At 43.8% G+C, this 24,082-nt stretch overlaps 1 protein-coding gene across 4 annotated transcripts in view; it reads right to left on the bottom strand.

Moving 5' to 3' along the window:
- The window catches only part of dac (dachshund family transcription factor), a 197,775-nt gene extending 173,889 nt beyond the window's left edge, over positions 1-23,886 (bottom strand). For all 4 annotated transcript variants that reach the window (XM_018444330.1, XM_018444331.1, XM_018444329.1 and 1 more), the window contains exon 1: positions 23,350-23,886. In XM_018444330.1, the coding sequence (XP_018299832.1) occupies positions 23,350-23,819 (470 nt within the window). In that variant the 5' untranslated portion in view covers positions 23,820-23,886. The remainder of the gene's footprint in view (positions 1-23,349) is intronic.
- Positions 23,887-24,082: the final 196 nt, after the last annotated feature.

The following is a 24,082-nucleotide window of genomic DNA, read 5'->3' as shown; positions in this document are numbered from 1 at the left end:
TAATGATGACGTCAAAGGGAGAATCAGCTGAGCAGCAAAAATCGATATTATCTGAGTGTGTGAGAATGAATAAAAAGCGATAGATAGAATTTTTTTCATAAAGTTTTCAATTTTCATTATTCTTTAGAATACATTATTAAAACTGTACAGTAATTGCAAAAAATTATACACCACATATGTAAAATACTCTACATATAACAAACGTGACATATAGAGTATATTACATGTAGTATGTAATTTTTTGTGTGTTGTATGTGTGCAATTACTACAGTTTTATATTAAAAAATCAAAATTAAAAATAAAAAATTAGCACGCCATATTTTTAATTTTGGTTTCTTAATATAAAAATACGGAACCTTTTTTTATTTTTTATAAGAAACTGTAGGACCGTGAAAAGTGCTATTGTCACTAATTTTTTTCATATTAATAGAATGACATGCTAACTTCAGAGAGTCCGAGCGAAACGCTCGTTATCCGAGGAGGTGACGGAATTGCGAGAGTAAACGTTGATGCCACAATGCGTCTTTCGTATATCGTCTTATGCACGTCGAACGGAGAAGATCCATACATACTGTATATGTACCTAGTGTAATATCGTTGACACGTTAGTCCGCCATTCCGCGTAGAGACGCGTTTCCGTCGTTTCAGTGACAATCTGATTCTCTGTTCGCTACGCGCCAGAGTTGTGCGAGAAGTCGCGTCGCTGACAAGCTCCGAAGCTGGTAAGAGGCACGGGACGAGGAATAATGCGATCGCTAATTATCATGCGAGGATCCTCTCGGACGTATAAGGCGGGGAGATCGCGGTAAACGAATGCGGGTTGTACGAGCTGTCCGCGTTGAGACGAGCGTCGAGAAGAGGAAACGAGTTCGGAGTGCGCAGACGGAGGGAGGCACGTCGCGTAACGCCTCGCGATTCTCAGCATCTAGGATCGGGGTTCTTTAATAATTAAGGTGCTTCGTATGTGGCGAGACTGCCGTGGACGGTAAAAACGGAAGTTCTCTTCTAGACGGCGCTCTCAGACTTGCCAGAAACTCGATCGATATTTTGCTAAAGGTGAATTCCGTTGCGGCACTTCGTGATATTATAACGTACGTGATTGACATTATGACCATATCCGAAATGTTATCTCACCAATAAAACTTCAAAAATTGCGGGATAAATACAGAAGAGATAATATTTAATAAAGTTGATTTTTTTTTATCTCGCACGTCACCCGCTATTCTTTTATGAAGTTTCCAGGATGCATCGTCATTGTATATGAACGTATGCTAATGCTTAAACGCACGAAAGCTTAAAGAGTGCACGCGTAACGCTAATGTGCTCTGGACTGGCCGTATTAACGACTCGCGTATTAACGACCTCGCTAGGTGCATTACAATGTCGAGGGCGAGGAAACTAATTAAGAACGCACGGGGATTCCGGAAAGAAGCGAACTCGCACGGTAGCAGCGCATGTTATCAGTTAAACGAGTATTAAATGCAAGAAAATTTAACGTTACCCACACGCTACTGTGATTATCAACGGCATTAGCGTGAAGTTATTAATGTGATGGCTTTATTACAAATTTCTAACATACAGAAATAGATTGGATTAATGCATCACGAAAATAATTATGAAGCGCAGCATAAACCTATTTGTCTAAAATAACATTTTCGGTGTCAATTTAATATCGGTGAAAAGTGTAAAAAATTCCGACTTGAGATGTACATAATCCGTAATTAGAAATTCAATGAGTCTCACGACATACTCGCGTTAATTGCATGCATTTAGCAGTGCCTCTGGTGAATCGAAACGTCTTGCGTGCACCACGTGCCGCAAACGCATCGGTATATGTTATGTGCGCGAGAGCGTGACCGAAGGAATAGGTAGGACGCGCCTTATTGTTGGATTATCACAATGTAACGTTCTCGCACGAACAGGATCTACGGTAAAATCGGGCGCGATGCTTCCGCGTGGTCTCGCGGAAAAGTAAAAAATTGCGCAACGACATTTCTATAAAGGAAAAAAAAAAAGAAAAAGAGTCGCGCGCGGCGAGTGCATTCACCAGCACGGCGGTTCAAAATAACGTTACGATTGCGCTACATGCGAATTAGCGCAATTAGCGTTCACGTCGACAGCGTCTGCGGTGAAACCGAAACGAGTAACCGCGAATTTCCGCGATATTTCACAACTATAGAAAAAAGTATTAACTCGCACAAAGATACAAACTCAACTACGAGAAAGGAACGTAAAGACTAATGACAGTGATAATATACGTATTTCCTCCCGTTTCGGAAAGGCATTCGAGATAGGAAGACGAAATCTCACAATCAGATAAAAAATACATGAGAAGCGTACATGGCAATGTAATAATTCCGACGCGAAAGGATGTAAGGGAAAAGATGAGAGGGGAACGGCTCGTAATACCGTCAGCTCACCATCCTTCGAAAGAATTTAATATATAGAATCGTTTTTTATAGCAGCGATTCGATACTTTCAAGTTACTAGCGCCGTTTCTCCTCCTGCGTGGAATGAGGAAAAGCACGTGCCCAAGAGGTAGACAGAGAAAGAGAGAGACAATAGAAATTACGTTGAATGGATACAAAAAAAAAGGGAATGGGACAGGCAATCTTCGAGTATCTACGTATCGAGCTCAACGCGTTGCCAACAACCCGAGGAATCGCAACCGCCGCTGCCAGTTGGTATCATTAAAACGTAATCACTGTTCGCTAACCCCGGTGATGCTAATTTGTACGTTAATTAATGCCGAGTACCATTGTGCTCGCTTATGCCTACAGAAGCGATTATTTAGCGCGTTGCCTAGCGTTAGAGACTAGTAGACGCATTCGTCCGCTCGCTCGCTCACTCGCTCGCTCGTCGATCAACACGCTCGCGCTTCCTGTTTTCTATCTGAAACGATTACGGCGCGCCGTTTCTCGAGCGAGGTCGGTTCAATGTGTTCCCGCCATCATCGGCCGCCGTGAAATCCTGGTTATCGAGGACGCAAATGCGTGTGCATGTATCGCGTCGCGAAAGAAGCGCGCGGTCGCGTCGGAGATTTCTTCTCCTCGATCGAGCAAAATGTAGAAATCTTAACACTTTGAGATACTTCCTGAGTTACGTATCTCTAACTAATATAGAACTGAAACTCGCATTTTTTTCTCGCGATCAGAATAGACTGAATGAATTTATGGTTGTTGAGAATGTTCTTTATATTACATAGCAAAGTATATACACTACAAATCCAGTTATGTAAAAAGGTAGCTACAATATGTGTGTGATATATATGTGTGTGATCAGTTTTCTGTATAAAAATTACACACTGTACTACATACAAATGGATTCACACATTTAAATGTGTAATAAATAACAGTGTAATTTTTATGCGGGAAACTAAATAGCATACATGTATTAAAGTCATTTTTTACACACTTGGATTTACAATATAAGTGATAGAAATCTATTCGAATAAATAAATGTTAATATGGCTCAATTAGAATAAATCAATAAATAAAGGAAGGGCAACGAGCCAATTAAATTGTAAGATCTTTAATAAACGTATGTATACAAACGTTTCGACACCGATCGGGTCATTTTCAATGTAAAATAACAAACACTCTTACATACATTATCAGAAAATTCGGTCAAATTATATTGTCCAGTGAAAAATTAGTTGTATTCATAAAATGCGGTCCATATGTAAAACTATCAAAAGAGATCACATCTCACTTTTCACAATTCTACAATCTCATATTGTCTCAATGATGTAAAGTAGACGACGATAGGAACACACAATTAACAAAGTTATATTTAATAAAAAATAAGCCATGATACAATTGGATGTAACATTTAAACTCAACGATGTCAAGCGACGTCTATTCGAATATCTCGCAACGCGATTGTATATCCGGATTGTGCTCTGTACAAAGTCTGAGAAGAAAAAGTCTTCGTTCTAGTGGCGCGATCCATTCTGTCACGTTCATAATTATAAACCTATTACGAGGATCGAACGTATTGTCTAGTCGAGACAAGAGAGAGAACAGCCGGTATCCTGCTATCCTTCCCGAGTGCCGAAGTGCTCTTCTCGTAGGTACTCGAACGAGGCGTGCGTTTAGTTACAGCCCGGACACGTTCGTTGTTTCCTCCCGAGGCACTCTCTGTACCTTCGCTTTCTCTCTCCCTCTCAGATGTTCTTCATTATCGAACACTAAACGGCCGCTTCCCACGACAATGGGCTCCCTCGGCTACTTCTTTTGAAACTCCTTTTGTTCCTAACGGCCACAATGATTCCCCTGCCTCGAGAGGACTTGCGAAGGAGACGCGACCGTTGCTTCTGGATATTTACGGAGCCTCCTCGCCACCGAGATTCGTCGTCGTATCCAGGCCATCCGGTAATTGGCATATTCGCGAAAGCGCAAGCTGGTTACACGCTGATCGCGAGTGCAATTATAGACAACAATAAAGCATTAACTCACGGCACAAGTGCACTCTTCAACACGCTCAACGAACTCGCTCCTCCTAATAATGGTGTGTGAAAAAGATGTGCTTTCAGAGAACTATGGTAGAGTTGGTTTAAGTTAAATACGATACTTGTAATTTAATCCTGAATTACTCAGCAAGTATATTGGATAAAAATTGAGCCGAGTTATAGGGAGCTAAGTTTCCATCTTTATGCGTCGTGACAGCGCGTAATCCCTTTTTATCAGATAGCAATCGCAAAAGTCGATTTCAGATCGTACAGAATCCACCGTGATCGGCACACCCCTCCTCGATCGACGATATCGGTCAGCTGCTCTCTCATGTATTCTTTGTGCCGCAGACTGACGGTGCAATTTCGACCCCACCTCCCATAGCCGTCGAGGCGAGTTTTTTAGCGAATTTAATATTTATACCGAATGACTGATGACTATAATAAAGAAACGGGGTCGTATTGTTCGAAACATTTTTGTCATTGATCGATACGACGACGCTCCGCTCCGCGTTCCGACTGGCTGCTGGGAAGAAATGCTTTCACGTATGTACTCTGTGGACCCTAATGCCTATAGACGAACCGTATGTTGGATATCTAGCGATCATTTTCAGATCCAAAAGTCGAGAAGTCAAAGTGGAAAGCTATCGTGCAGCTATCGTGCGAAATGCTTCAAAGCACTCTGCTTTCTTCCTTCAAATCCGATTTTAAAAGAATCTTTTACAAATTACAATGCTCATAAAGCTCAAACGTTTTCAGCCGAAACAAACGTGGGGTACGAGGACACAATAAATTGAGACTATAACAAACGAGGACGGATCTGTTTATGAGAAAATTATCACGAAGGCCAGAGATGAAGATGGTATCGTTTAACGCACACGATTTAAAACACTTTCGAACATTCGTGCTGAAAAGCCAATGATGTATGATGCGGTGTTTTTAATGGTCCGAGTCGATACCTGCTCACTTCCTTCGCGTCCGTTATACATCATGATTTCGATGTTTCGGTCGAGACGAAATGTTACTCGATCCGCGTGAAATCGCGATTGTTCCATCGCCAGAGCGTTTGTACTTGCGGTCGGGCGAGACAAAGTCGTTTCCACTTTGCAGAAGGGAAGAATCGAATCTCATAGCGACGACGTGTGGGTACGGGCAATCATTAACGAATCATTATCGTTCCGCCTTGGCTTGGGGCCGGGACTGAGCTCTCGAAACAAAACCATTAATGATTTCTATTTGTATTCGTCCGTTTCGCTCGTTTCGTGAGAAGGAGGTGGAGGAGAGGCCCCGGATCCCGGGACCAAGTCCCCAGTGAATTATGTGAGAAGTTAGCTTATTTTCGTTAAGCCGAACTCCCGCGGCGCGAACAAATCGTCCTTCGCTGCCGCTTCTCGAGACTGAGCTTTGTTTTTCCTGTTATATTCGCCCTTTAGCTTTCCGTACGATATCGCTTTCTCACTCGCTCGTTTTAAACTGGCGCGAGGGGTATCGCGCGTCGAGTCATCGTCAACCTTTCGCCAACACTTCTCACCTGTCCGCGTGTCATCGTCTACATATATCAAGAGCTATTCAACAAGATTCTTCAAACAACCAAGAACCGTAGATCATGTCTATTAATTACAGATGTGTTAATTACCGTATATCAATTGATCGGAGTAGCTTTTTATACGTTTATCGCATTAATGAGGCACATTTACAATTACTATTTATATTATATACGTAATTAATATTAATATTAAATATCAAGAAATAACGCATACAAGATATCATTCCACGACGACGGCGGTCTATCGCCTCCCAGTCATTCCCGACTGAAAACAAATTTAACGACCGACACTGTTCGCGCTTTGCATCCCAATAGAATGGTAGGGAAGGTAAGACGGAGACGAGACGGCGACGTGGTGGATAGACAGGGAGCAGAGAGCGCAGAATGAAGTAAAGTAGGAAGAGATGCGAGAGGAAAGCGGGGAGGAAGCGAGAGAGGAAGAGAGCGTGTTGCGTTTCGCGCGCATATATTTCGTTTTCTGTTGTTGCCTGAGAAAACAGACGGTCGGGCCATGGCCGACCATCGGCCCGTCAAAGTAGGGCCCTCCTCGTTCTCTTCCTTACACGTATCCCGGACCCGCCGCAGAGCCCTTCCTTCTCTTCCTTAAAGCCGAGCAATCGCTTCTCTCCCCCTCCCTCCCTCCCTCCCTCACTCTCGCCGCTCGTCTCGACGCTCGGCAAGTTCCTCTCGTTATTTATTAGCAATCGCGGGGAGTGATGCGCCTAAACCAATATCATCAGAGGCGCCGTGCTCGATGTTGGCCCGTTGAAAACGATGACGGTGGTAATGACGATGACGATCATGGCATGGCGTCGAGGTACGATTCCCCCCCCCCTCATGGAATATCACGGTACGTAGACATATACGGCTGGTATATATCAGGCGCGCGTATCATCTGTGAAAACATCCCTGTTAATTGGCGCCTAATATTTATTGTAATTTCAAACACGTGAGCTCGCGCTGAGACCGCCTCCGTCGAGTGCCTCTTTCGTAGGTGCCCGTATCCCTCGTTTCTTGCCTGGTATCCGGGCGTTTTACGACCTCGTTGTACTGTAGATTTATTTCTTCTCAATAGGCGATCCGCATCGCGGATTCTGAACGCAAAGAAATTCGTTTGCTGACCTCTCGTTAACCTTTCGATACGCACCGCATCATTTTTATCTTATGTCAAATCTCCAATTTAAAATGATAACGGACATTTTTACGTCAACTCTAACGCGCAGTCGTCGATGTAATGATACAGAGATATTTTCAACTCGCGACAGATCGTCACGCCGAAAGAACTATATATCCCAAATGAGATTATACTCGCAAAAATACAATGTTAGAAATTGATACACTCGTGCAAATGAAAGTATTCGATCACGCGAGAGGGTATCACAGAGTACCATCACTACTCTCGTGTTCCAATTTACATCAAATCAGGAAGACAAGCTGAGAGAAGAACTCGGGAGCGCAAGAATTGCCCACGTAGAGAGACAGGCCGAACGTTAGCGCGAGATTCTCTCTTTTTTTTTCTCCCTCCTTTTCTCTCTCCCTCTCTGAATATACCTGGATGTAACCTCGGAGGCACTGACAGAAAGCGACCCGCCCACAAAAGTAATCTCGCCCTCGGTCGAGAGAGAAAGAGAAAAAGCCACACCTGATTCATCAGCGAGGAATAAATCGAAAGACGAAAGAGCCAAAAACAAAACGATTCACCCACCGCGTATAGTTCCCGCTCTTTTCTTATCCCCCACCTTTTTACCCTTCGCGTATATACCTACTCTCTGTCTTACATTTTTGCCTCTCCTTCTCACGTGGTGCGCTAGGTAATTCCGAAATGATGCATCCCGGGATCGTCTCCTCCGCGCGTCTAATGCGCCACGAGGAAACGAACAGACTCACGTGTGTAGGTGTAGCTCGCCTGTCTCTCTCGCTTCCTCTCTCTTTTACTTCCTCTCGATCGAGGTTCAGTCAGGTACGCCCCGACTATCCGTATATAAATTACCTTTTTAATTTCCCACCAAGACAAATGATTTAATTTATTCTATCAATTATCGATGGAACGAGGCGCAGCGGCGCGAGGACGGATGGGATTGGATTGGCGGGAGGTGGGCTTGTTTGGTTTTCATTTCGATTCGTCGATATCTGATCGGCAGTGAATCTCTTTCGCCCGTGTCCCTCGATCGACGATCTCGCTCGTTCTCTGTCTCTTTCTTTCTTTTTTTCTATCCCTCTCTTTCTCTTAATACCCGATACGGCCTAGTCTTTCTTCTTTTCATTCTCCACGCTACTATGTTGCGTATACACCAAACGGCAGCCGCAGCAACGGCTTCTTGTTTGCCCGAAGCAGCCTCGTTCGATCGACCTAGCACCCTCCCGCCACTTGTTCAGACCTTTCGTCGCGAAGCGAAGAACAACCTCTCGGCCTCGTCCGGCCGATGAAACGTCTATTAACATGAGAAACGATCGGTGATTCGGAACGAAAAAAAGCATGTCCTCGCCTCGCCAAGATCGATCTTCGATCTCAAGTCGATTTCGCGCGGCGCGAAGGTACAGGTGAAAAAAAAAGAAATGTTTCGCCGAGAATTTCCGATGCGCCGAGAACGGTAAACCGCGTGCACTCGTGCGCGCGCTCTCGTTGCGCACATCACGCGCGATGCGCGGGGAAAATGAGATTTGACAAGGAAACTTCGCGGCCAGGGAGGAGACGATCGAAGCGTAGGGTACACGTCCGAGACTGAAACGGCCATTAGGTACCGAATCGACCGGATGATGTATGCGCGTGTACGTACAGTGTTGTGGCGCGGCCGATAAAAGCAACGACGAAAAAAGGGGAAAGGCTGCGCATAGGTGCGCGGAAGACTCCAAGCCAGATGAGCAGATACGCATGCAACGCGCGAATTATGAGCACCAAGCCGATAAAATCGGGAACAAGCGCGCGAGCGGTCGCGCGTACAATACGCCGGACAAAGGCCGATGAGGGGGGAAGCCGCGTCGCTGAGACATATGTTTCCACGGGTAGACGCGGCCGAGACTGCTCTCGGAACCGGTTCGACGTGTATCCCGGGCTCTTTCTCTCTCTTTCTCTCCCGGGCTAGGTCAGTTATTCAAAAACTGAAATATCGCCTCATTAACGGCGGCAGCTCGTTTGCGAACTTTCTTAAGGGAATGGAATATGTAGTTGCGCCGTACGTCGTCCTCGGCGTCGTCACGCCGCCACAGGTTCACCGGAAGCAGGATGTCGATCACGAGATCGTTCGATTTCACTGAAATCGTTCGAAACATTCGACGCGTGTCATGAATACACAAATTTTTTTCATGTTTCAAATAGATTGAAAGATTTGTAAAAAAATTGTAATAATTTCGTGCTATATTATTCTCATTAATCTTAAATACAACACAATTAAGCAAAGAGAGCCGTTTAAAGCCGTTGAATCTAATAATGTTATTGTGTGAATATATTTTACAATTTAAATAAGAGTTGCGCGTCGATTATTTGATGATCTTGAAACACAATCCTAAACTGAAACTGGATCACGTAATATCACAAATTAATTGACAAGCAATTTAATATTATCGATGTTAATGAACATCTTTAAAAACATTGTACACTGTTAGAAAATTTGTGTTAAATTTAACACATTTCACGTCCCGAATGGTCCACTCTTTTTCAATATGTTATAAACTAACATAAATATTGTGTAAAAAAGATTAACACAAAAAACACTAATACAATTTGTAAGCAAACTGCCGAAGCATATTTTTTCAGTAAAATTAACATTTATGATATATTAAATTAACGTATTTTATTTATTCGTCTTAGAATTTACGTCTTAAAACACATTATTTTTATTATTCACTAACCCATAATTTATGTTATTTTGAAACTGAGAAATATTGAATATTAATTTAACACACAAAATATTTAAATAACACAATCACATTGTGTTGAATTAATATTTGAATATGTTAAAAATTTAACACAAAATTTTAATACCTAAGAATTTGAGTGGACCGTTTTTCATACACAAATGTTTTTACTGTTTAAAGAATTTATTACGAAAAATATCACCTCAGCAATATTAAATTCTTTGAAAATTTAATTTGTGATTACGTAATCCAGCTTCAGTTTAGGATTGTGTTTCAAGACCGACAAATAATCGGTGCACAATTTGCATGAGTTAGAAGAATTCATACAAAAATATTATTAAGCACCAAGACCGTCTTCGTTTAACGGCGTTGAACATTTCTCGATCGATTTTCCCTCTTAATACTGTAATCTTAGATACCTTCTAAAATACTACATGATATACTGAAGTATCTACGTACGCGGCGAGAAATGAAAACGAGAAAAAGGGCAACGAACGCGGGAAAAAGGGGCAGATGGTAGGGTCTGCTTAGAGTACCGCGGTCAAGGGAGAAGAAGAGAAGAATGAGAGTAAGCAACAAAATATCCGCGCCAACAAAATTGCTCGTTCTCTCGAGCGACGATGGATGGACGGACGAACGGAACGGAATTCTCCCGTTCTCCTATTTCTGCGTCTGCTTTCTTTAGCCTCATATCCAAAATTGGCCGAGCAGAAGATTCCCGTAATACATCGCGTGTATAGAATCCCCCAACATGCGGGATCAAGTTTATACAATGCTGATATTTCCGCGGGCAACGGTTGTCTAAACTCTCTAGCGGCGTGAGATACGATCGAGTCAACGAGGAGCCGGGTGTACGTTCATATTGTACATGTGGTTACAGACAAAACCGCGTATTAAGTTAACGGCAACACACTTGGACACGTTTAAGCGCGCGCGCGCGCGCGCGTACGAACTCCATCGTCAATACGGTTCTTCTCGCATCTCGCGGGAGTACAGGTAAGTATCTATCATCTGTCGATAGATAAATAATTCAGCGATATTACACGCGAGGCTCGCAGGTGTTTAACTTACAATCGTTTTCTGGCGTACACGTAGCCGGTATTCTCGCCACGAGGACGTATGCGATTTATCTTGCGGCCCGTTTTCGAGTACCCCAGATTACGCCCAAGACTCTTATGCGATTAATCATCATTCCGCCGCGATTAAAGGCCCAATTAAGTCCCGTTTTTGCAAGTCTGATTGTCCCACGATCGCCCGTCGTATCGTACACCCTTCTCTTGATACGTACTCAAGCACGCACAGTGCTCGGTTAGCTAGTCTAGGCCGGTCTTATCTCGCGCGATGTGCGCGAATTAAAATGTACTTTATGGCCTGTGTCAGGCGATAATAATCGCCCGAGACACCGCACTAGGATCCGCCGCCCCCACCGCTGTCTTCTCGCATTCCGGTATGTACGCGCACGGCGAAATACTCTCGACGCTTCGGATCGTCAACGAATTAAAAAGAAATCGGCGGCGCGTTCTTATCGCGATCGAACGTACGATCGCCAAGGCACGTTGGAAAACGTAAAGTTAGTAATTGAAGCAATTTCAACGGCCTACGGGCCATAACTTTTCTTGCGAAACGTCACGATCGTGCACAATCATCCTATAATTTATTCGCAGCGCGATGCGGTTCGATCCTCGCTTCTTGTCTGCGGTACATATGTATATCATATACCGTAACGCCATTAGAGATTAAATCGTTTAATGCACTTGGATTTTTTACCGATCGGTAAAGACATAAGCGGCATTTCGATTTGGCGAACGTTCTTGAGTTTGACAATTAAACCGAACCGAACGCCACCCGCGATCGTTTTCTCTGCTTTTGCCGGATAGCTCTGCCCCGAGAAGACGCCATAACGAGCGACGTTGATAAATAGCGAACGCTTTCGAGAGCCAGAATCCTCCGTAATTACATGCCTATGTTCGCTGGTGGATACTCGCCGTGCGCAACAGTCAAGATTTTCAGCGAACAGACCGTTTTGTTCAATTCTATCTCGATCGAAAATTATCCTCGACTATTCTTGATATTAACATTATTAATATTGATTATTGATATATCGCCAGATAGCACAGAGAGTTCAAAAGAAGTTCAGTCGTAAAGTTTGAAAAAATTCTGAAAAGAATTCTTCGAAGGGGTAACCACTTAATGTAATCGTGGGACAGAGTCCTCGAAATCATTATAAAATTCATATGAAATTTTTATGTACAATCCGATAATTACATATGCAATCATGATAAATCATTTTATAATATTAAATAAAATTGTATATTTTACCAAATTACTTCATATATAGAGGAAAAAATTATTTGTAATCAGATGAAATCACATGAAATCATGTAATCTATGGGACAATATTTCAGCTAGTAGTTACCCCTCGGAATTCTTTTTGCATCTGAAAATGAACTCGGAATTGATGACGTATAACGATTGCATTCTTTTTTAATTCTGTTTTAACTCTGTGCTGCTATCTGAGCTATGAATTAATAATGACCTGAAATTTGTTTTCTTTTTTTTTTTTTAATAAACGCACAGTTTATATAATCTCCAAAATGTAATAATATCTTTTCACTCTCAGGCAAAGTTATTAAAATTCTTTCTTAACTCCCTGTCATTCGCTGCTGCATCCGCCTTAATTAATTCACGCTTATCGCTCGGGCCCCTCATCAAAGCGACAAATACAGCGAGCACCTGCCTACGGAATCGTCGCCAACGCGATCGGTGAACCGATCGAATATATCGGAGCAGATAACGCGATATCCACGCCACTGCGAACACAACGTGGTCGGATGTATCAATGTCAAGCGCTAATAACACCTCGGCTGCTCGTTCACGGGCCCCCGAACTGTGTGTAACAACAACGGCTGGCAGCTAATTCCGAACAATGATATAATTACATATTATTCATCGTTATCTCGAGTACGCGCGGCGTACACAGCGAGCGAATTAAAAGATTGCGTTACACTACGACCACGTTAACATGACCGAGAATGAGAAGTAATTCATGAAACACTGCGATTGAAAATGTAAATTAAGATGTAACTTTTTCGTCGAGCGTATTAAAAACTTTCCGGCGATCGCATAAGAAATCCGTCGTTCATATACAATCGCCGATCAAAATTAAAAGTTAGGTTTAGCTTGAGTGGGAAAAAGAGATGATTTAACAATCGTTAGTCAGTTCTTTGAAGAGAGTCCGATTATGCAGAAGCTCAAATAGCAAAAAAGTTCTAACAGAGAATTCGGTTGGATGCACTAGTATGCACTAGTGCATATTAAAGCCGTTATATACACTGATTTAATCTGCGTAAAAGTAAAATACAAATATTTCAAATTATAATGTACAGCTTTTATTTAACAGCACAATAAAATGTAGTGAGGATTTCATGGTTTAATTCGTTTTTATATTTATATTAAACACATATTTTTACGTCAATTTGTGTACAACGGCTTTAATGTGCACCAGTGCATGCGCATTGAGTGCATCCAATCGAATTTGCTGTAAGATCGAAGTGGCTGGAGGATTCGCCATTCATTTTTTTTTTCGGTCATCGTCGAAGAGGTCGTAGACCGAATCGTTTCGTATTATATTTGCATGCTGTTATGCTTGGATTAGGAGTATATGCACGCGGAGAGCGCCCCTCCTCTTTCGCCAATCTCGTCGAGATCGCCTAGATCGCAGAGAGAGGAAGGAAGATGAAATCGGATGATTCACTCCACGAGATTGCACCAGAAATGGCGTGCCGGTTTAGAGCCGGTTTCCTTCGCCGGGCTCTCCGAGATCGCGATGCCGTGTTAATGAAAGGGCAATTTCGGCTGATGCCAAAAACGATTCGGACTCGAGTCGCGACTGTCGAATGCATATTTCTGCCCTAACTTAATAGCCCGGCAAACTCGTTGATTTAGAATATAAATATCCTTGCTTACGCGATATCGCAAGATCGCAAAACGTACCGCGATCCACGATAACAATCGTGTACATTACCGCTCGTATTTTAGAACGTACTTAACACGCGATCGTCCATTTTTCTTCACCCAGAAGACATCCGATTTTCAACGACGAATCCTCAAACAGAATTGTAGGTACGCAAATCGTGCGACTTATTGTTAGATAAATGAATCATCATCCAATCTAGGTTCGCACATAACGATCGATAATAGTTATCGGCGGTTATTCTGCCTTCCTTTTCCATCTCGTTCTCTCCTGCATCGTCATCAACAACCACGAAGACTATCAAGAAGAACCTAAAGGCACTAACTTCGCTATGGATTCTCGTGTGAACTTGCTCGATCGATATCTCCTAGTCACGCGGTATTTATCTCGTAAGCCTATATCCGTAACTGTGCGCGAAAGGGAAAAGTGCGTAAACGGTCGCGCGTAAAACCGAAACATCCGCGATCGCCGGAAGACGTACATAGAAACGAAAGACAGAGAGAGAGAGAGAGAGAGAGAGAGAGAGAGAGAGAGAGAGAGAAAGAGAGAGAATTAGAGACGATGGGCCCTATAGAGGAACAAGGAGCGGAATACCAAGGAGGAGAGGTGGCATGCGTGCATCACGCGAGCGGACCGCACGCGTGTAAAGATGGCTCCTTGCCCGTTCGCCCGACAAACCGGCAAACGCCGGTCGAGTTGGCTGACTGGGCTGACTGGGCTGACGACTCGCAGCCTGGGCACCCTTCAAGGATATATCACAGGGGCTATCAGGCATCCATGTACGTAAGATCGACTCGACATCGAGTGTAGGGATCATTACTATAGGAGCAGCTACCCGAGAGCCCGATTTTGATTGACGCGCGACGTTGCGCCAAACTCAGCGGCACGCGAGCCAAACAGACGGTTTCACTCGAGCTGCCGCTGCCTCCACGATCGACACCGATTTCGCCCCGACAAAATCGCAAACAATCGCGACTTCGGCGCCATGTATTGTGCCATAACGCGGCACCGAGACGTTTTGAGACTACCTACACGTCGTACTCGCGATCATAACAAACGAAGAAAGTAAATTACAGGCTACTCTACGATGCTAATCGCGACGTTTGCGCAATCGATCCGAATAAACATATATATATACATATAATTGCAAGACGAGCGTACCGAGTTCTAACAACGACTTGATTTCTCTTAAACGCCCAAGTTCTAACTGCCACCTAGCTTCTCGGGTGGTCTCGTGCGTCGTTTAATTACCGTGTGTAACGAGTTGGAGTGGCTATAGCGTGCACACGAAGGCCCCCTCTCGCGAAAGGGGTGCGATATGCTCGCTGACGTCGTCCACGAATCACTCGAAATTACCGAGTATCGTTGTGACAGGCCGCCTCGCGAGAGACGGAAAGGGCGCCTTTCGTGCAGTTTGCATACACCCGCTCGACCACTATGCAGACGAAAACTTGAAATTTATTCAACTACAGCATTCCGACGTAAGACGACGACGACGATTATAATGCCACAGCGATATTACCGGGTAATGCATAATTGTGGTAATTACGCAACACCACCGACCAACGCGGCGACATTTTTGCAGATTAAGAAGCTCTCTTGCGTCGTATATACCTTTAGCAATTCTACGCTTACAAGAAAATATATATCATTAAACATGTAATTATCTAGTTGAAATTTTTACTTACTAATAAATTACTTAATAATAAATAATAATAATAATTCGAGCAACGTGTATCTCATCGGAATATTTATGAAATGTTTCCCGTATCATTCCGGCTAATCAATCATTCGTAAATTATATATGTATATTACAAATATATATATATATATATTTATACTGTGCAAAACAAACTACGATAAACTCGATGTATTTCAACATTTGAATGACCAAGACAACTTAGACAAGACAAGCAGTTTACCTTTTCACGAATGATATCGTAAATAACGATATCGTGAAGATAATAACTCCAGGTCTAGGTATGCAAACAAACACAGAGGCACGGAATAAAAAGACGCAGAAGAAACTTAATCGTCTAATGCGAATCTCCACTATCGGATATGAGCGATTACGATAATAGGAAAGCAATATAGTCGAGGTAGGATTCGTACTGACCCTCGGATCGATTCCGTTAAATCTGCGGCCGCATAAAATTGTTGCCGTAAAGGATTTACGGACCCGAGCGCACCGGTAGCACGACACGTCCACGACGAGACCTGGCTACTATCGAGGCACGGCTTACTCGACGTGAACACGCGATTGCATGTATAAACGCGAGATTCTTAAACGTGTCTCCCGAGGGAGATGGTTAAGAGCCGGCCGCGTCGAATGTTTTCTGTAATACGGGACACGATAGCATAAGGAATCTATAAGACAATATCGATTGGATAAAGAAAATGCTTTATCGCAATCTATACATTTATTACTTTATGTAAACCTTTCTCTTGAAGTCTTTCAGTCCGTTCCATCATTTATAATGAAATATAACCGTCCTCTCTCAGAGGGTAGATTTTCAAGAGATTTCCCGATCTGTGTCAATTAATCAATCTATTCGCTTGAATTATTTACAAATTTATGTTCGCATTAGTGCTACGTGTAATGAATATTCGCGTACTTCGCTTGACAGAAACGATTCCAATCTGGGGTAACGATAAAAACAGAGAAGAATTAAGGACCCTTGTTTCGCTCGGTGAGTTGTTGCTAGGTTTCACCGACCTATCGGGCGAGTGAGAAAGATGCGCTCTTGGGGATAGTTCTTTACGAGGGTGGCATCGCAACAAGGGGAAACGACGAAATGGGACTCGTGTGTATCGCTGCTACAATCAGCTGTTTTAATGTAGGTCACTGGCTCGCGCAGAAACAATCGATTTTTCGGCTCCTGCGATGTGATGCGAGGGCCAATGTTAAAAATATGTAACGCAATTCGAGCACTTTCCCGTCACGTCGTTAATCTAGCCGGCTATCAATCAATTTGCACAGGAAAACTTATTGTGATTTCAAGTTAAAATTTATAAGAATCGGATGCCTACATTCGATCATCAGGTGATGTACATTAAAATTATTTAAAAGTTTTATGTTTAATGTAATCTAAGAAGATAGTTGAATCTGCATGTATCTCTTTTATATAATATGTACAGAATAAAATACATAGTAAAAAAACATGTATTTGTATTGGAAACGATCCATGTCTTTGTTAAAATTTTGTATATATTGAATTTTTAACATTCGAGTATTAATTTAACATAATGTAATTATATTATTTAAAGATTTTGTGCTTATTGATCTTCAATTCTTAATATTAAAACATAATTTATGAATAAGTGAACCAATAACAAAAATCATGTGTTTTAAAACGTAAATTCTAAGATGAATGAATAAGATATGTGTTAATTTAACATATCATAAATGTTAATTATACTGAAAAAATATGCTTCCACAGTTTGCTTACAAATTATATGTGTTAGTATTACCTTTTTTATAGTAATTTTTTTTACATAATATCTGTGCTACTTTCTAACATCTTCACTTTTTGTTAAATTAACACAAAAATTTGAGTGGACCGTCTGAGACACGTGAAATGTATTAAATTTAACACAAATATTCCAACAATGTTAAAAACGTTAAAAAATCGATATTGCTAAAATTATATTATATATAATACATGTATTTCGAAATAACACGTGCGAATCGTACGTCTTGCGAAAAAGATCGATTTGTCTTGTATAATAATACGAGAAACGACGGGAGAAATTAACTCCGCAGTTCAATCAAACCGTATGCATCGACCCATCGTGATTGGCGAAAATACACGTTAACGGCACGGCAGGAAATACAAAATACCAGCGCCGTATCGGCGCAACAGTCGCGTATTTAACGCTCTAAATTGAGAGCCTTTCTCAGGTTCCGTCGAGCGCACGGCATGATAGAAGAACGTATCGAGGAACGCCGAAAGGGAAACGCGGAACGGGAGCCTGGCGCCATTGCGATACAATACGGGGCCTCGATGACTTGCATTTGTATCTCACCATCAAGGCCCCGTGATTATAGCCATGGGCCCGCTCGCATCCTGCTCTCTCCCAGCTCTCGTCTCCTTTCTGGACGTATCGCACATGGGTTCCCATCGTCCTCGAGAAACGATCTCATCTTACCGCATGCAGACAGTCGGCAGACGATGCAGATCGTGATAATAATATTGTGACTTTATCGTTACACGCGCAGCCAACACATACTCTTCTCTCTCTCTCCCTCTCTCTCTCTCTCTCTCTCTGCCTGAATGCAAATTAACGCCCTCCTTAATTGCTTTAAATTGCGCAATTAGAATCAGCAGCATTCTGTGATCAGATGCCTAGCGATCCGTTGAATACCGAAAGACTGATAATTGAATATTTCGAATTGAATTTAGAGAAGATGTAACATAATTGCGTGTATTTTAAACATTATAAGTTTTCTGAAGAGCGGAAAAAAATAAGACTTAAAAAATGCGTATACCTCGCATCGCTATACATCGGTCGGCCATCTTTGTAAGCGTTGTACAAGCGAACAGCAGCGTTAAAAAGAGGGAAAAGTACGGAGAAACAACGAGAGAAAGAGCAGTAAGGTGGGTTGGTGGGTAGCTCTCCTGGGTTTTAATCCTTCTTGTTTGTCTTTGCATTAATTATCCAGAATTAAGAACGCTGCCCGGTCGCGGCGCCGCGCGCAGCCGGATTACTGGCTTTATTATTACTTGTTGCAGATTATTAATTACCGAGAATTACGAGCGAAGCACGGGAGTAGGCTGGGTGGTAATGGTGGACGGTACCGTGGTTGGGGGGAGGACGGATGCTGGGAAGAAAAGCACCCCTCTCAGGTTTGTGTTTTCAATTAATTTCCGTAAATTAAGAACGATTGTAAGAAGAGATTAGTGACCGCTGGCCGTGCTTCGAGGACTGTGAGGATTCTATAAAGACCGGAGAAGACCGCTCCGGTTTCTCTTCAAAGTGGCATCGAGTAATTAAACAACTCGATAAACAACTGTAGCTTACAGCTGTTAAACCGACGAATAAATGAATAAATGAACAAAACTGATGTCGTGACTGTGTCATTAAACAGCTCGTATACGTGCTCCGAAATAACCAATAACAACTGACATTCGAATACGTTATGATGCATTTGAATTTTCCAATCGAGGTGGAAAAGTTTCCATTTTTTATATCAATAAAAAAACCAGAGCGTGGCTGTATTTCGTTACTATATATTATAAAGTTCAAGGCTTATCCACCTCGCGCGGTTTTCATCGATTGGAGAGTTGCCTGAATTATTCTCACGATACTGACGCACAGCAGCGGCAAACGCGCGGACTTCGTTTTCGGTTATAGGATTAATCGACAAGCAGATTTAATGGAGAGACACGCACGCACGCATTCGCTCACGTACGTCGTGGGTGAGTCTACTAGCGCGTGTACATACGGAACGGCGGCAACAACATACGCGTATATATCTCGATGAAAAGTAATGCTAACAATGGGGTCATGCGAGCCTTTATAATATCACGCTGGCGGCCCAATTCCCTGTGCAGGATACGTAACGGGGAAAAAAGGCCGAGAGGCCTGCCAGCTGCTGTAAACGATACAATTACCAGATAGATACGTGTTCGTATATACACAGAGAAAGAAAGAAGGAAAGAGACGGAGAGAAAGAGAAGGGGGAAGAGGAGATGATAGTTCTCCACTCGACGTCGCTGTAGCAAAAGAATCGAGCGATCCCTTTTCGAGACGTCCGTCAAATAATATCGCGACGCTTCCCGAGCATAGCCGCGGAGAGAGCACAGTCGCGTTCATACGAGGACTTTACCGAGCCCTATTTGTGTATTCGTGCAGTTAACACGAGCGCATAGATATTAAAAGCTTACGTAGCCTATAACCACGCATCGGCGCACGGCAACAACCAGGAGCTGGGAGGAGCGAGCAGAGGAAATAAATATTAATAACGGCTTTCTACTGCCATCTCTCTCTCTCTCTCTCTCTCTCTCTCTCTCTCTCTCTCTCTCTCTCTCTCCTCTCTCTCTCCTTCTCTCTCCCTCCTCTTTTCATTGGTTCTATTCTCTATATACCCCTCCTTTCTCTCTCTCCCCTTTGCCACCTCTCTCCCCTGTGTCTCTCGCTCTCTCACAATATGTCTGTGCATTGTTAGGGCCATTACGGGAGCCAATTAATCTATGCACAATTTTATAATTAAACGGCTAATAGCGCATAGAATTATAGTCCAGGGCCGCGCGCACTCCCACGTATTTTCAACTGGCTGTTATACCAGGTATACTGAACGCTGCGCTTGATAGGAAGAAGGAAGAATGAAGAAAAATCACGCGTTATCCCTTTTCCCTCCGTATGTCTTCTATGTTTTTTCTTTTTTTTCTTTTTTTTCTCTCTTTGTCTCCTCGACGCGACCTCTTTTCACGAATTCCCAATTAGAGACTCAATTCCGAAGAGGCAGTTTGCGAGGCGATCGTTCCTTCGTTCGTCCGACCGAGTTAGGCAAATTAATTAATATAATTGACTCGTCTCGTTAGTTGTGCACAACGCGGCCACATTATTATTTTCTTGCCGATTATCGTAGGGCTCGCATCGACTTATATGCATGATATACGACGCGCGCAATTATTGCAGTCGATTACTTTTCAGCGTGTAACAGGAATATCTGTCGGCGTTCTCGATCAGATAGTGACCTCCCGGCTCGGATTCGCGTTTTAAAGACGTGCTCGAACGATGGCATCTACGGAGAGGAAGTCTCGCGATAAGAAATAACGCGGCATTTAAACATACACTACATATGCTGTAGTAACGCATCGTGCGTTTGTTACACAGCGCAACCCAACACGCGTGTCTGCCGCGAATGATTCTTTCGCGTATGAACTCTCTCTCTCTCTCTCTCCTTCTCTCGCGGCGTTATAATTTTGCATTCGTCGTTGTCGCCTGCATTCCTCGCTTTTCAACACTATTACTGCCCGTGAGCACGAAATACGGCACGTCCGGCGCAATCGGTTGTGTATCTACGGGCCGTCCGAACGGAACAACGCACCCGGTGCCGCGCTGTAAACCGCAAGAAAAATCCCCCTGAATTATTGGTGCGGTTCTGGGCGCATGCTGTTGCATCGGTCCGATAGAAGAGGCGCGGGGGTCGACGTGCAGTCGCTCCACGTAGGTGTGCAAGTGCATGCGCGCGCGTATTACATCGTCCGCGTGCGGGTGTGTGGTTTGGTTCGTCGTAGATGTGGCACGGCCGTGTGTACCCGTTGCTACCGCTACCGTTGCCGTGTATTATCAGAATGTAACGACGTCAACGTTACACGCGATCGTACTGCACAAAACGATCGTGTCCCAGCCACTTGATCATCCTGTTTTTCACTATCGCCATTGCGCTTTTCTACAATCTCGTTTCTTTGCGATCAGAATGTAGAAAGACCAGTGGAAATAGAATGTCCGAGGATTTTGAGGGCAAGCTAAAGAAGAGCCAGGTTGCTTCATTTTTTTACATCATCGCGACGCGTATGAACACAACGAATATTTCTGGACATATGATCATCAATACTAATAACGAATTGAAAATTGTCCTTGATATTAGATGCTAATCTAGATGTGTGCTGTTAAACGATACTTTAGAGACAGAATTTCAAAATTAGAGAAAATTACTCAAGAAATAAGAGCAAGTCCTCATTTTCTAGATCATAATACTATTTGTAACGGAAAGCAGAAACGTAAGATTAATCTCTAATGGGCAGAGATGTAATAGAATATCGAGGAAAACCGGCGATTTTTTAATCGAATTATAGTTTGAATTTGACATCGCGAGGAAGAGCAATCTAACGAAACGATAAAACGTACTTTGGAAAGGCGAGACCCGTACGAGCCGACGGCTCGCGGAATTCTGTTCTGTGACTGCGACTCGGGATTATTTGGATCCCTGCGATCCCTACGAGCTTCCTCCTTCTACCTCTCGCGCTCGCTCTCTCCTTCTGGCTATCTCTCTAGCTCTTTCACTCCGTCCCTCGGGATATCCCTCGGTTCCCTCTCGCTCGGTCCCTCTCTCTGTGTCGCGTTGAATCCGTTTCCGTTGTGACTGCCACTGCGCATCGCACGCTGAATAAGTATTGCTCATTTGCCACGCAATTCACGACCCGCCGCGAATACCGAAAAATCTCGATTATATCGTGACAATTAAACATAGCAAGTGATTAATTTGTCGAGAGTATATCGAATGAAATTGTCGAGCCTATCGACTAGAACGAAATGTTGATCGATGGGATGATCCGGATTGATAGAGACGGCATCGAGAGGACAACACTTTCTCTGGCGACCTTAAATCCCCTCGTTCCGTTTACCATTCCGTTTCGTCTGTCGTCTACCTCGTGGGTGGGGTGCGAGAGAGCTTGTACAACCAGGCTCTCTTCCTCTCGCCCGACATCCTCTCTTTCTCTCCCTATTCGGGGACGATTCATTCAGAGAAACTGCCGTGAAAGGGACACCTGTTGGCGCGGGAACTCGGTGACAATCCTAGAAACGAGGAGCACGTGCCGCTGCCACACGACTCGGATATTTTAATTCTCGATTGTCGTACGGTGCACCAAATGATTGCTCTATTTCGCGTAAATATTATTTTACAAGCAGCTACGATATGTCTCTCGTTTTAACGCGACTATCTTAAATGCAAATAAAGTTATGTTCTTGAAATGACATTCCTTTCAAACCACAAAATGCAATTTCGTGAAGCAATTTCACGATGAGGATCGCTCATGAACTATCTATACGAAAAGGCCCGAGGGTCACCGGGAGCTGTTTTCGACGATGATCAAGTCTTAAAGAGCGGTAGGTGGTACACAATTAAAGTATTTTTTGGCGGACTGGTAGCGTGAAAGCCAAGCCAAGGTACAGGGCGAAGATAAAGTGCTGCCCAGCGGCGACATCATGCGTTATTAATGTATGCGAGGATCGTAGCTTCCGTTCGTAGTAACGGCGCCCAAGAAGCGCGTTGAGGCGCTCAGTATGTGAGTGTTATTTCCGGAATCTTATTCTCCTTATCTTGTTATCGAAATGGACTGGCATTAATTATGGCTAACAGTCGACAAACATCTGCCACCCGTCGCTATTATGGATAGGATTTCTTTTCAGAAACGTTCAAAATCGTGGCACGATCGCCACGAGGCAACATCAAAAAAATTGGTTTCGTCGAAATTAAGTCACGGTTTCAAGAGTTCTGAAGGCCTATATTTTTTTATCCTACATCGCATACGAAAATCTATAATACACGTAACGTATACTATAGTATTCTTGTGTGTGATATTTTTCGAGAATAAAGCCCCTACTCTCTCTCCTATCCGAAATATTTAGCATGTCAATTGTCAGTTACAAACTCAATGCCACGAATTAGACAAACGCAAGTTTTTCTTGATCTAAAAACGCCTGCTCACGAATCGTAACGACCTAATCGACGAACGAGAATTGAACAGACAGGAGAATCTTATTATCACGTTTCTCCGAGTGTCATCAACCTACCTGGCCGTGGTGCAGTCCCTGTAAAGAATGTCGAAGTCCTTGCAGCTGAGCAGCTTGCACCGATTGACGCCGGGCTGGATGGCTCCGAGACCGCGTAGAATCCTAACCTGCTCGACGTTACACACCAACGGCACGATATCCAGTCGCTTGAGCTTCGTGTAGACTGTGTGGAGGCCGCCCACAAGGTGTTTGAGAAACAGCTCAAAGGCCTGAGGCAGACAGAGCATCGTGTCGCCGGCGATGATGAACGCGGCGACCTTTTGGCCACGGTAGTCAACCAACTTGCACTCGTTGGCGGTAGGATCGCTAGTACTAATCGGCGGTGGACTGTTGTAGGATCTTGGTGGCAGAACCGCGTGATGAGCTGCCATTAGTTCCAACGGCGAGCCATGGTGTCCGCTCAGCATACCACCGAGCTGGCCCAGCAGTCCCAGTCCCGGCGGCGGCAATCCCGGCATACGAGGCACCATACCCGGCGGTGCCCCGGGGCCGCCCCCGGCCGACAACGGCGGTGGACTCAGAGGAAGGCCCTGGGGTGGTGAACCTCTCGTGGGCGATCCCGGTGTCGGCACACCACGATGCTGCGGTTGCTGCTGCGGATGATCGCGAATCTGATCACGCCCGTGCGATTGCTGATGAGACGGCGGTGGTTGATGTTGACTGCCGTGGAGCTGTTGCTGCTGCTGTTGATTCTGCTGCGTCGACGGGCTGTGAGGATGTTTTGGACTGCCGG

This window comes from Mycetomoellerius zeteki, unplaced genomic scaffold, assembly GCF_001594055.1.
Source record: "Mycetomoellerius zeteki isolate Tzet28-1 unplaced genomic scaffold, Tzet1.0 scaffold149, whole genome shotgun sequence".
Classification (NCBI taxonomy): domain Eukaryota; kingdom Metazoa; phylum Arthropoda; class Insecta; order Hymenoptera; family Formicidae; genus Mycetomoellerius; species Mycetomoellerius zeteki.
The sequence above is the reverse complement of the archived record's forward strand: the minus strand, read 5'-3'. Positions and strand labels throughout refer to the sequence as shown.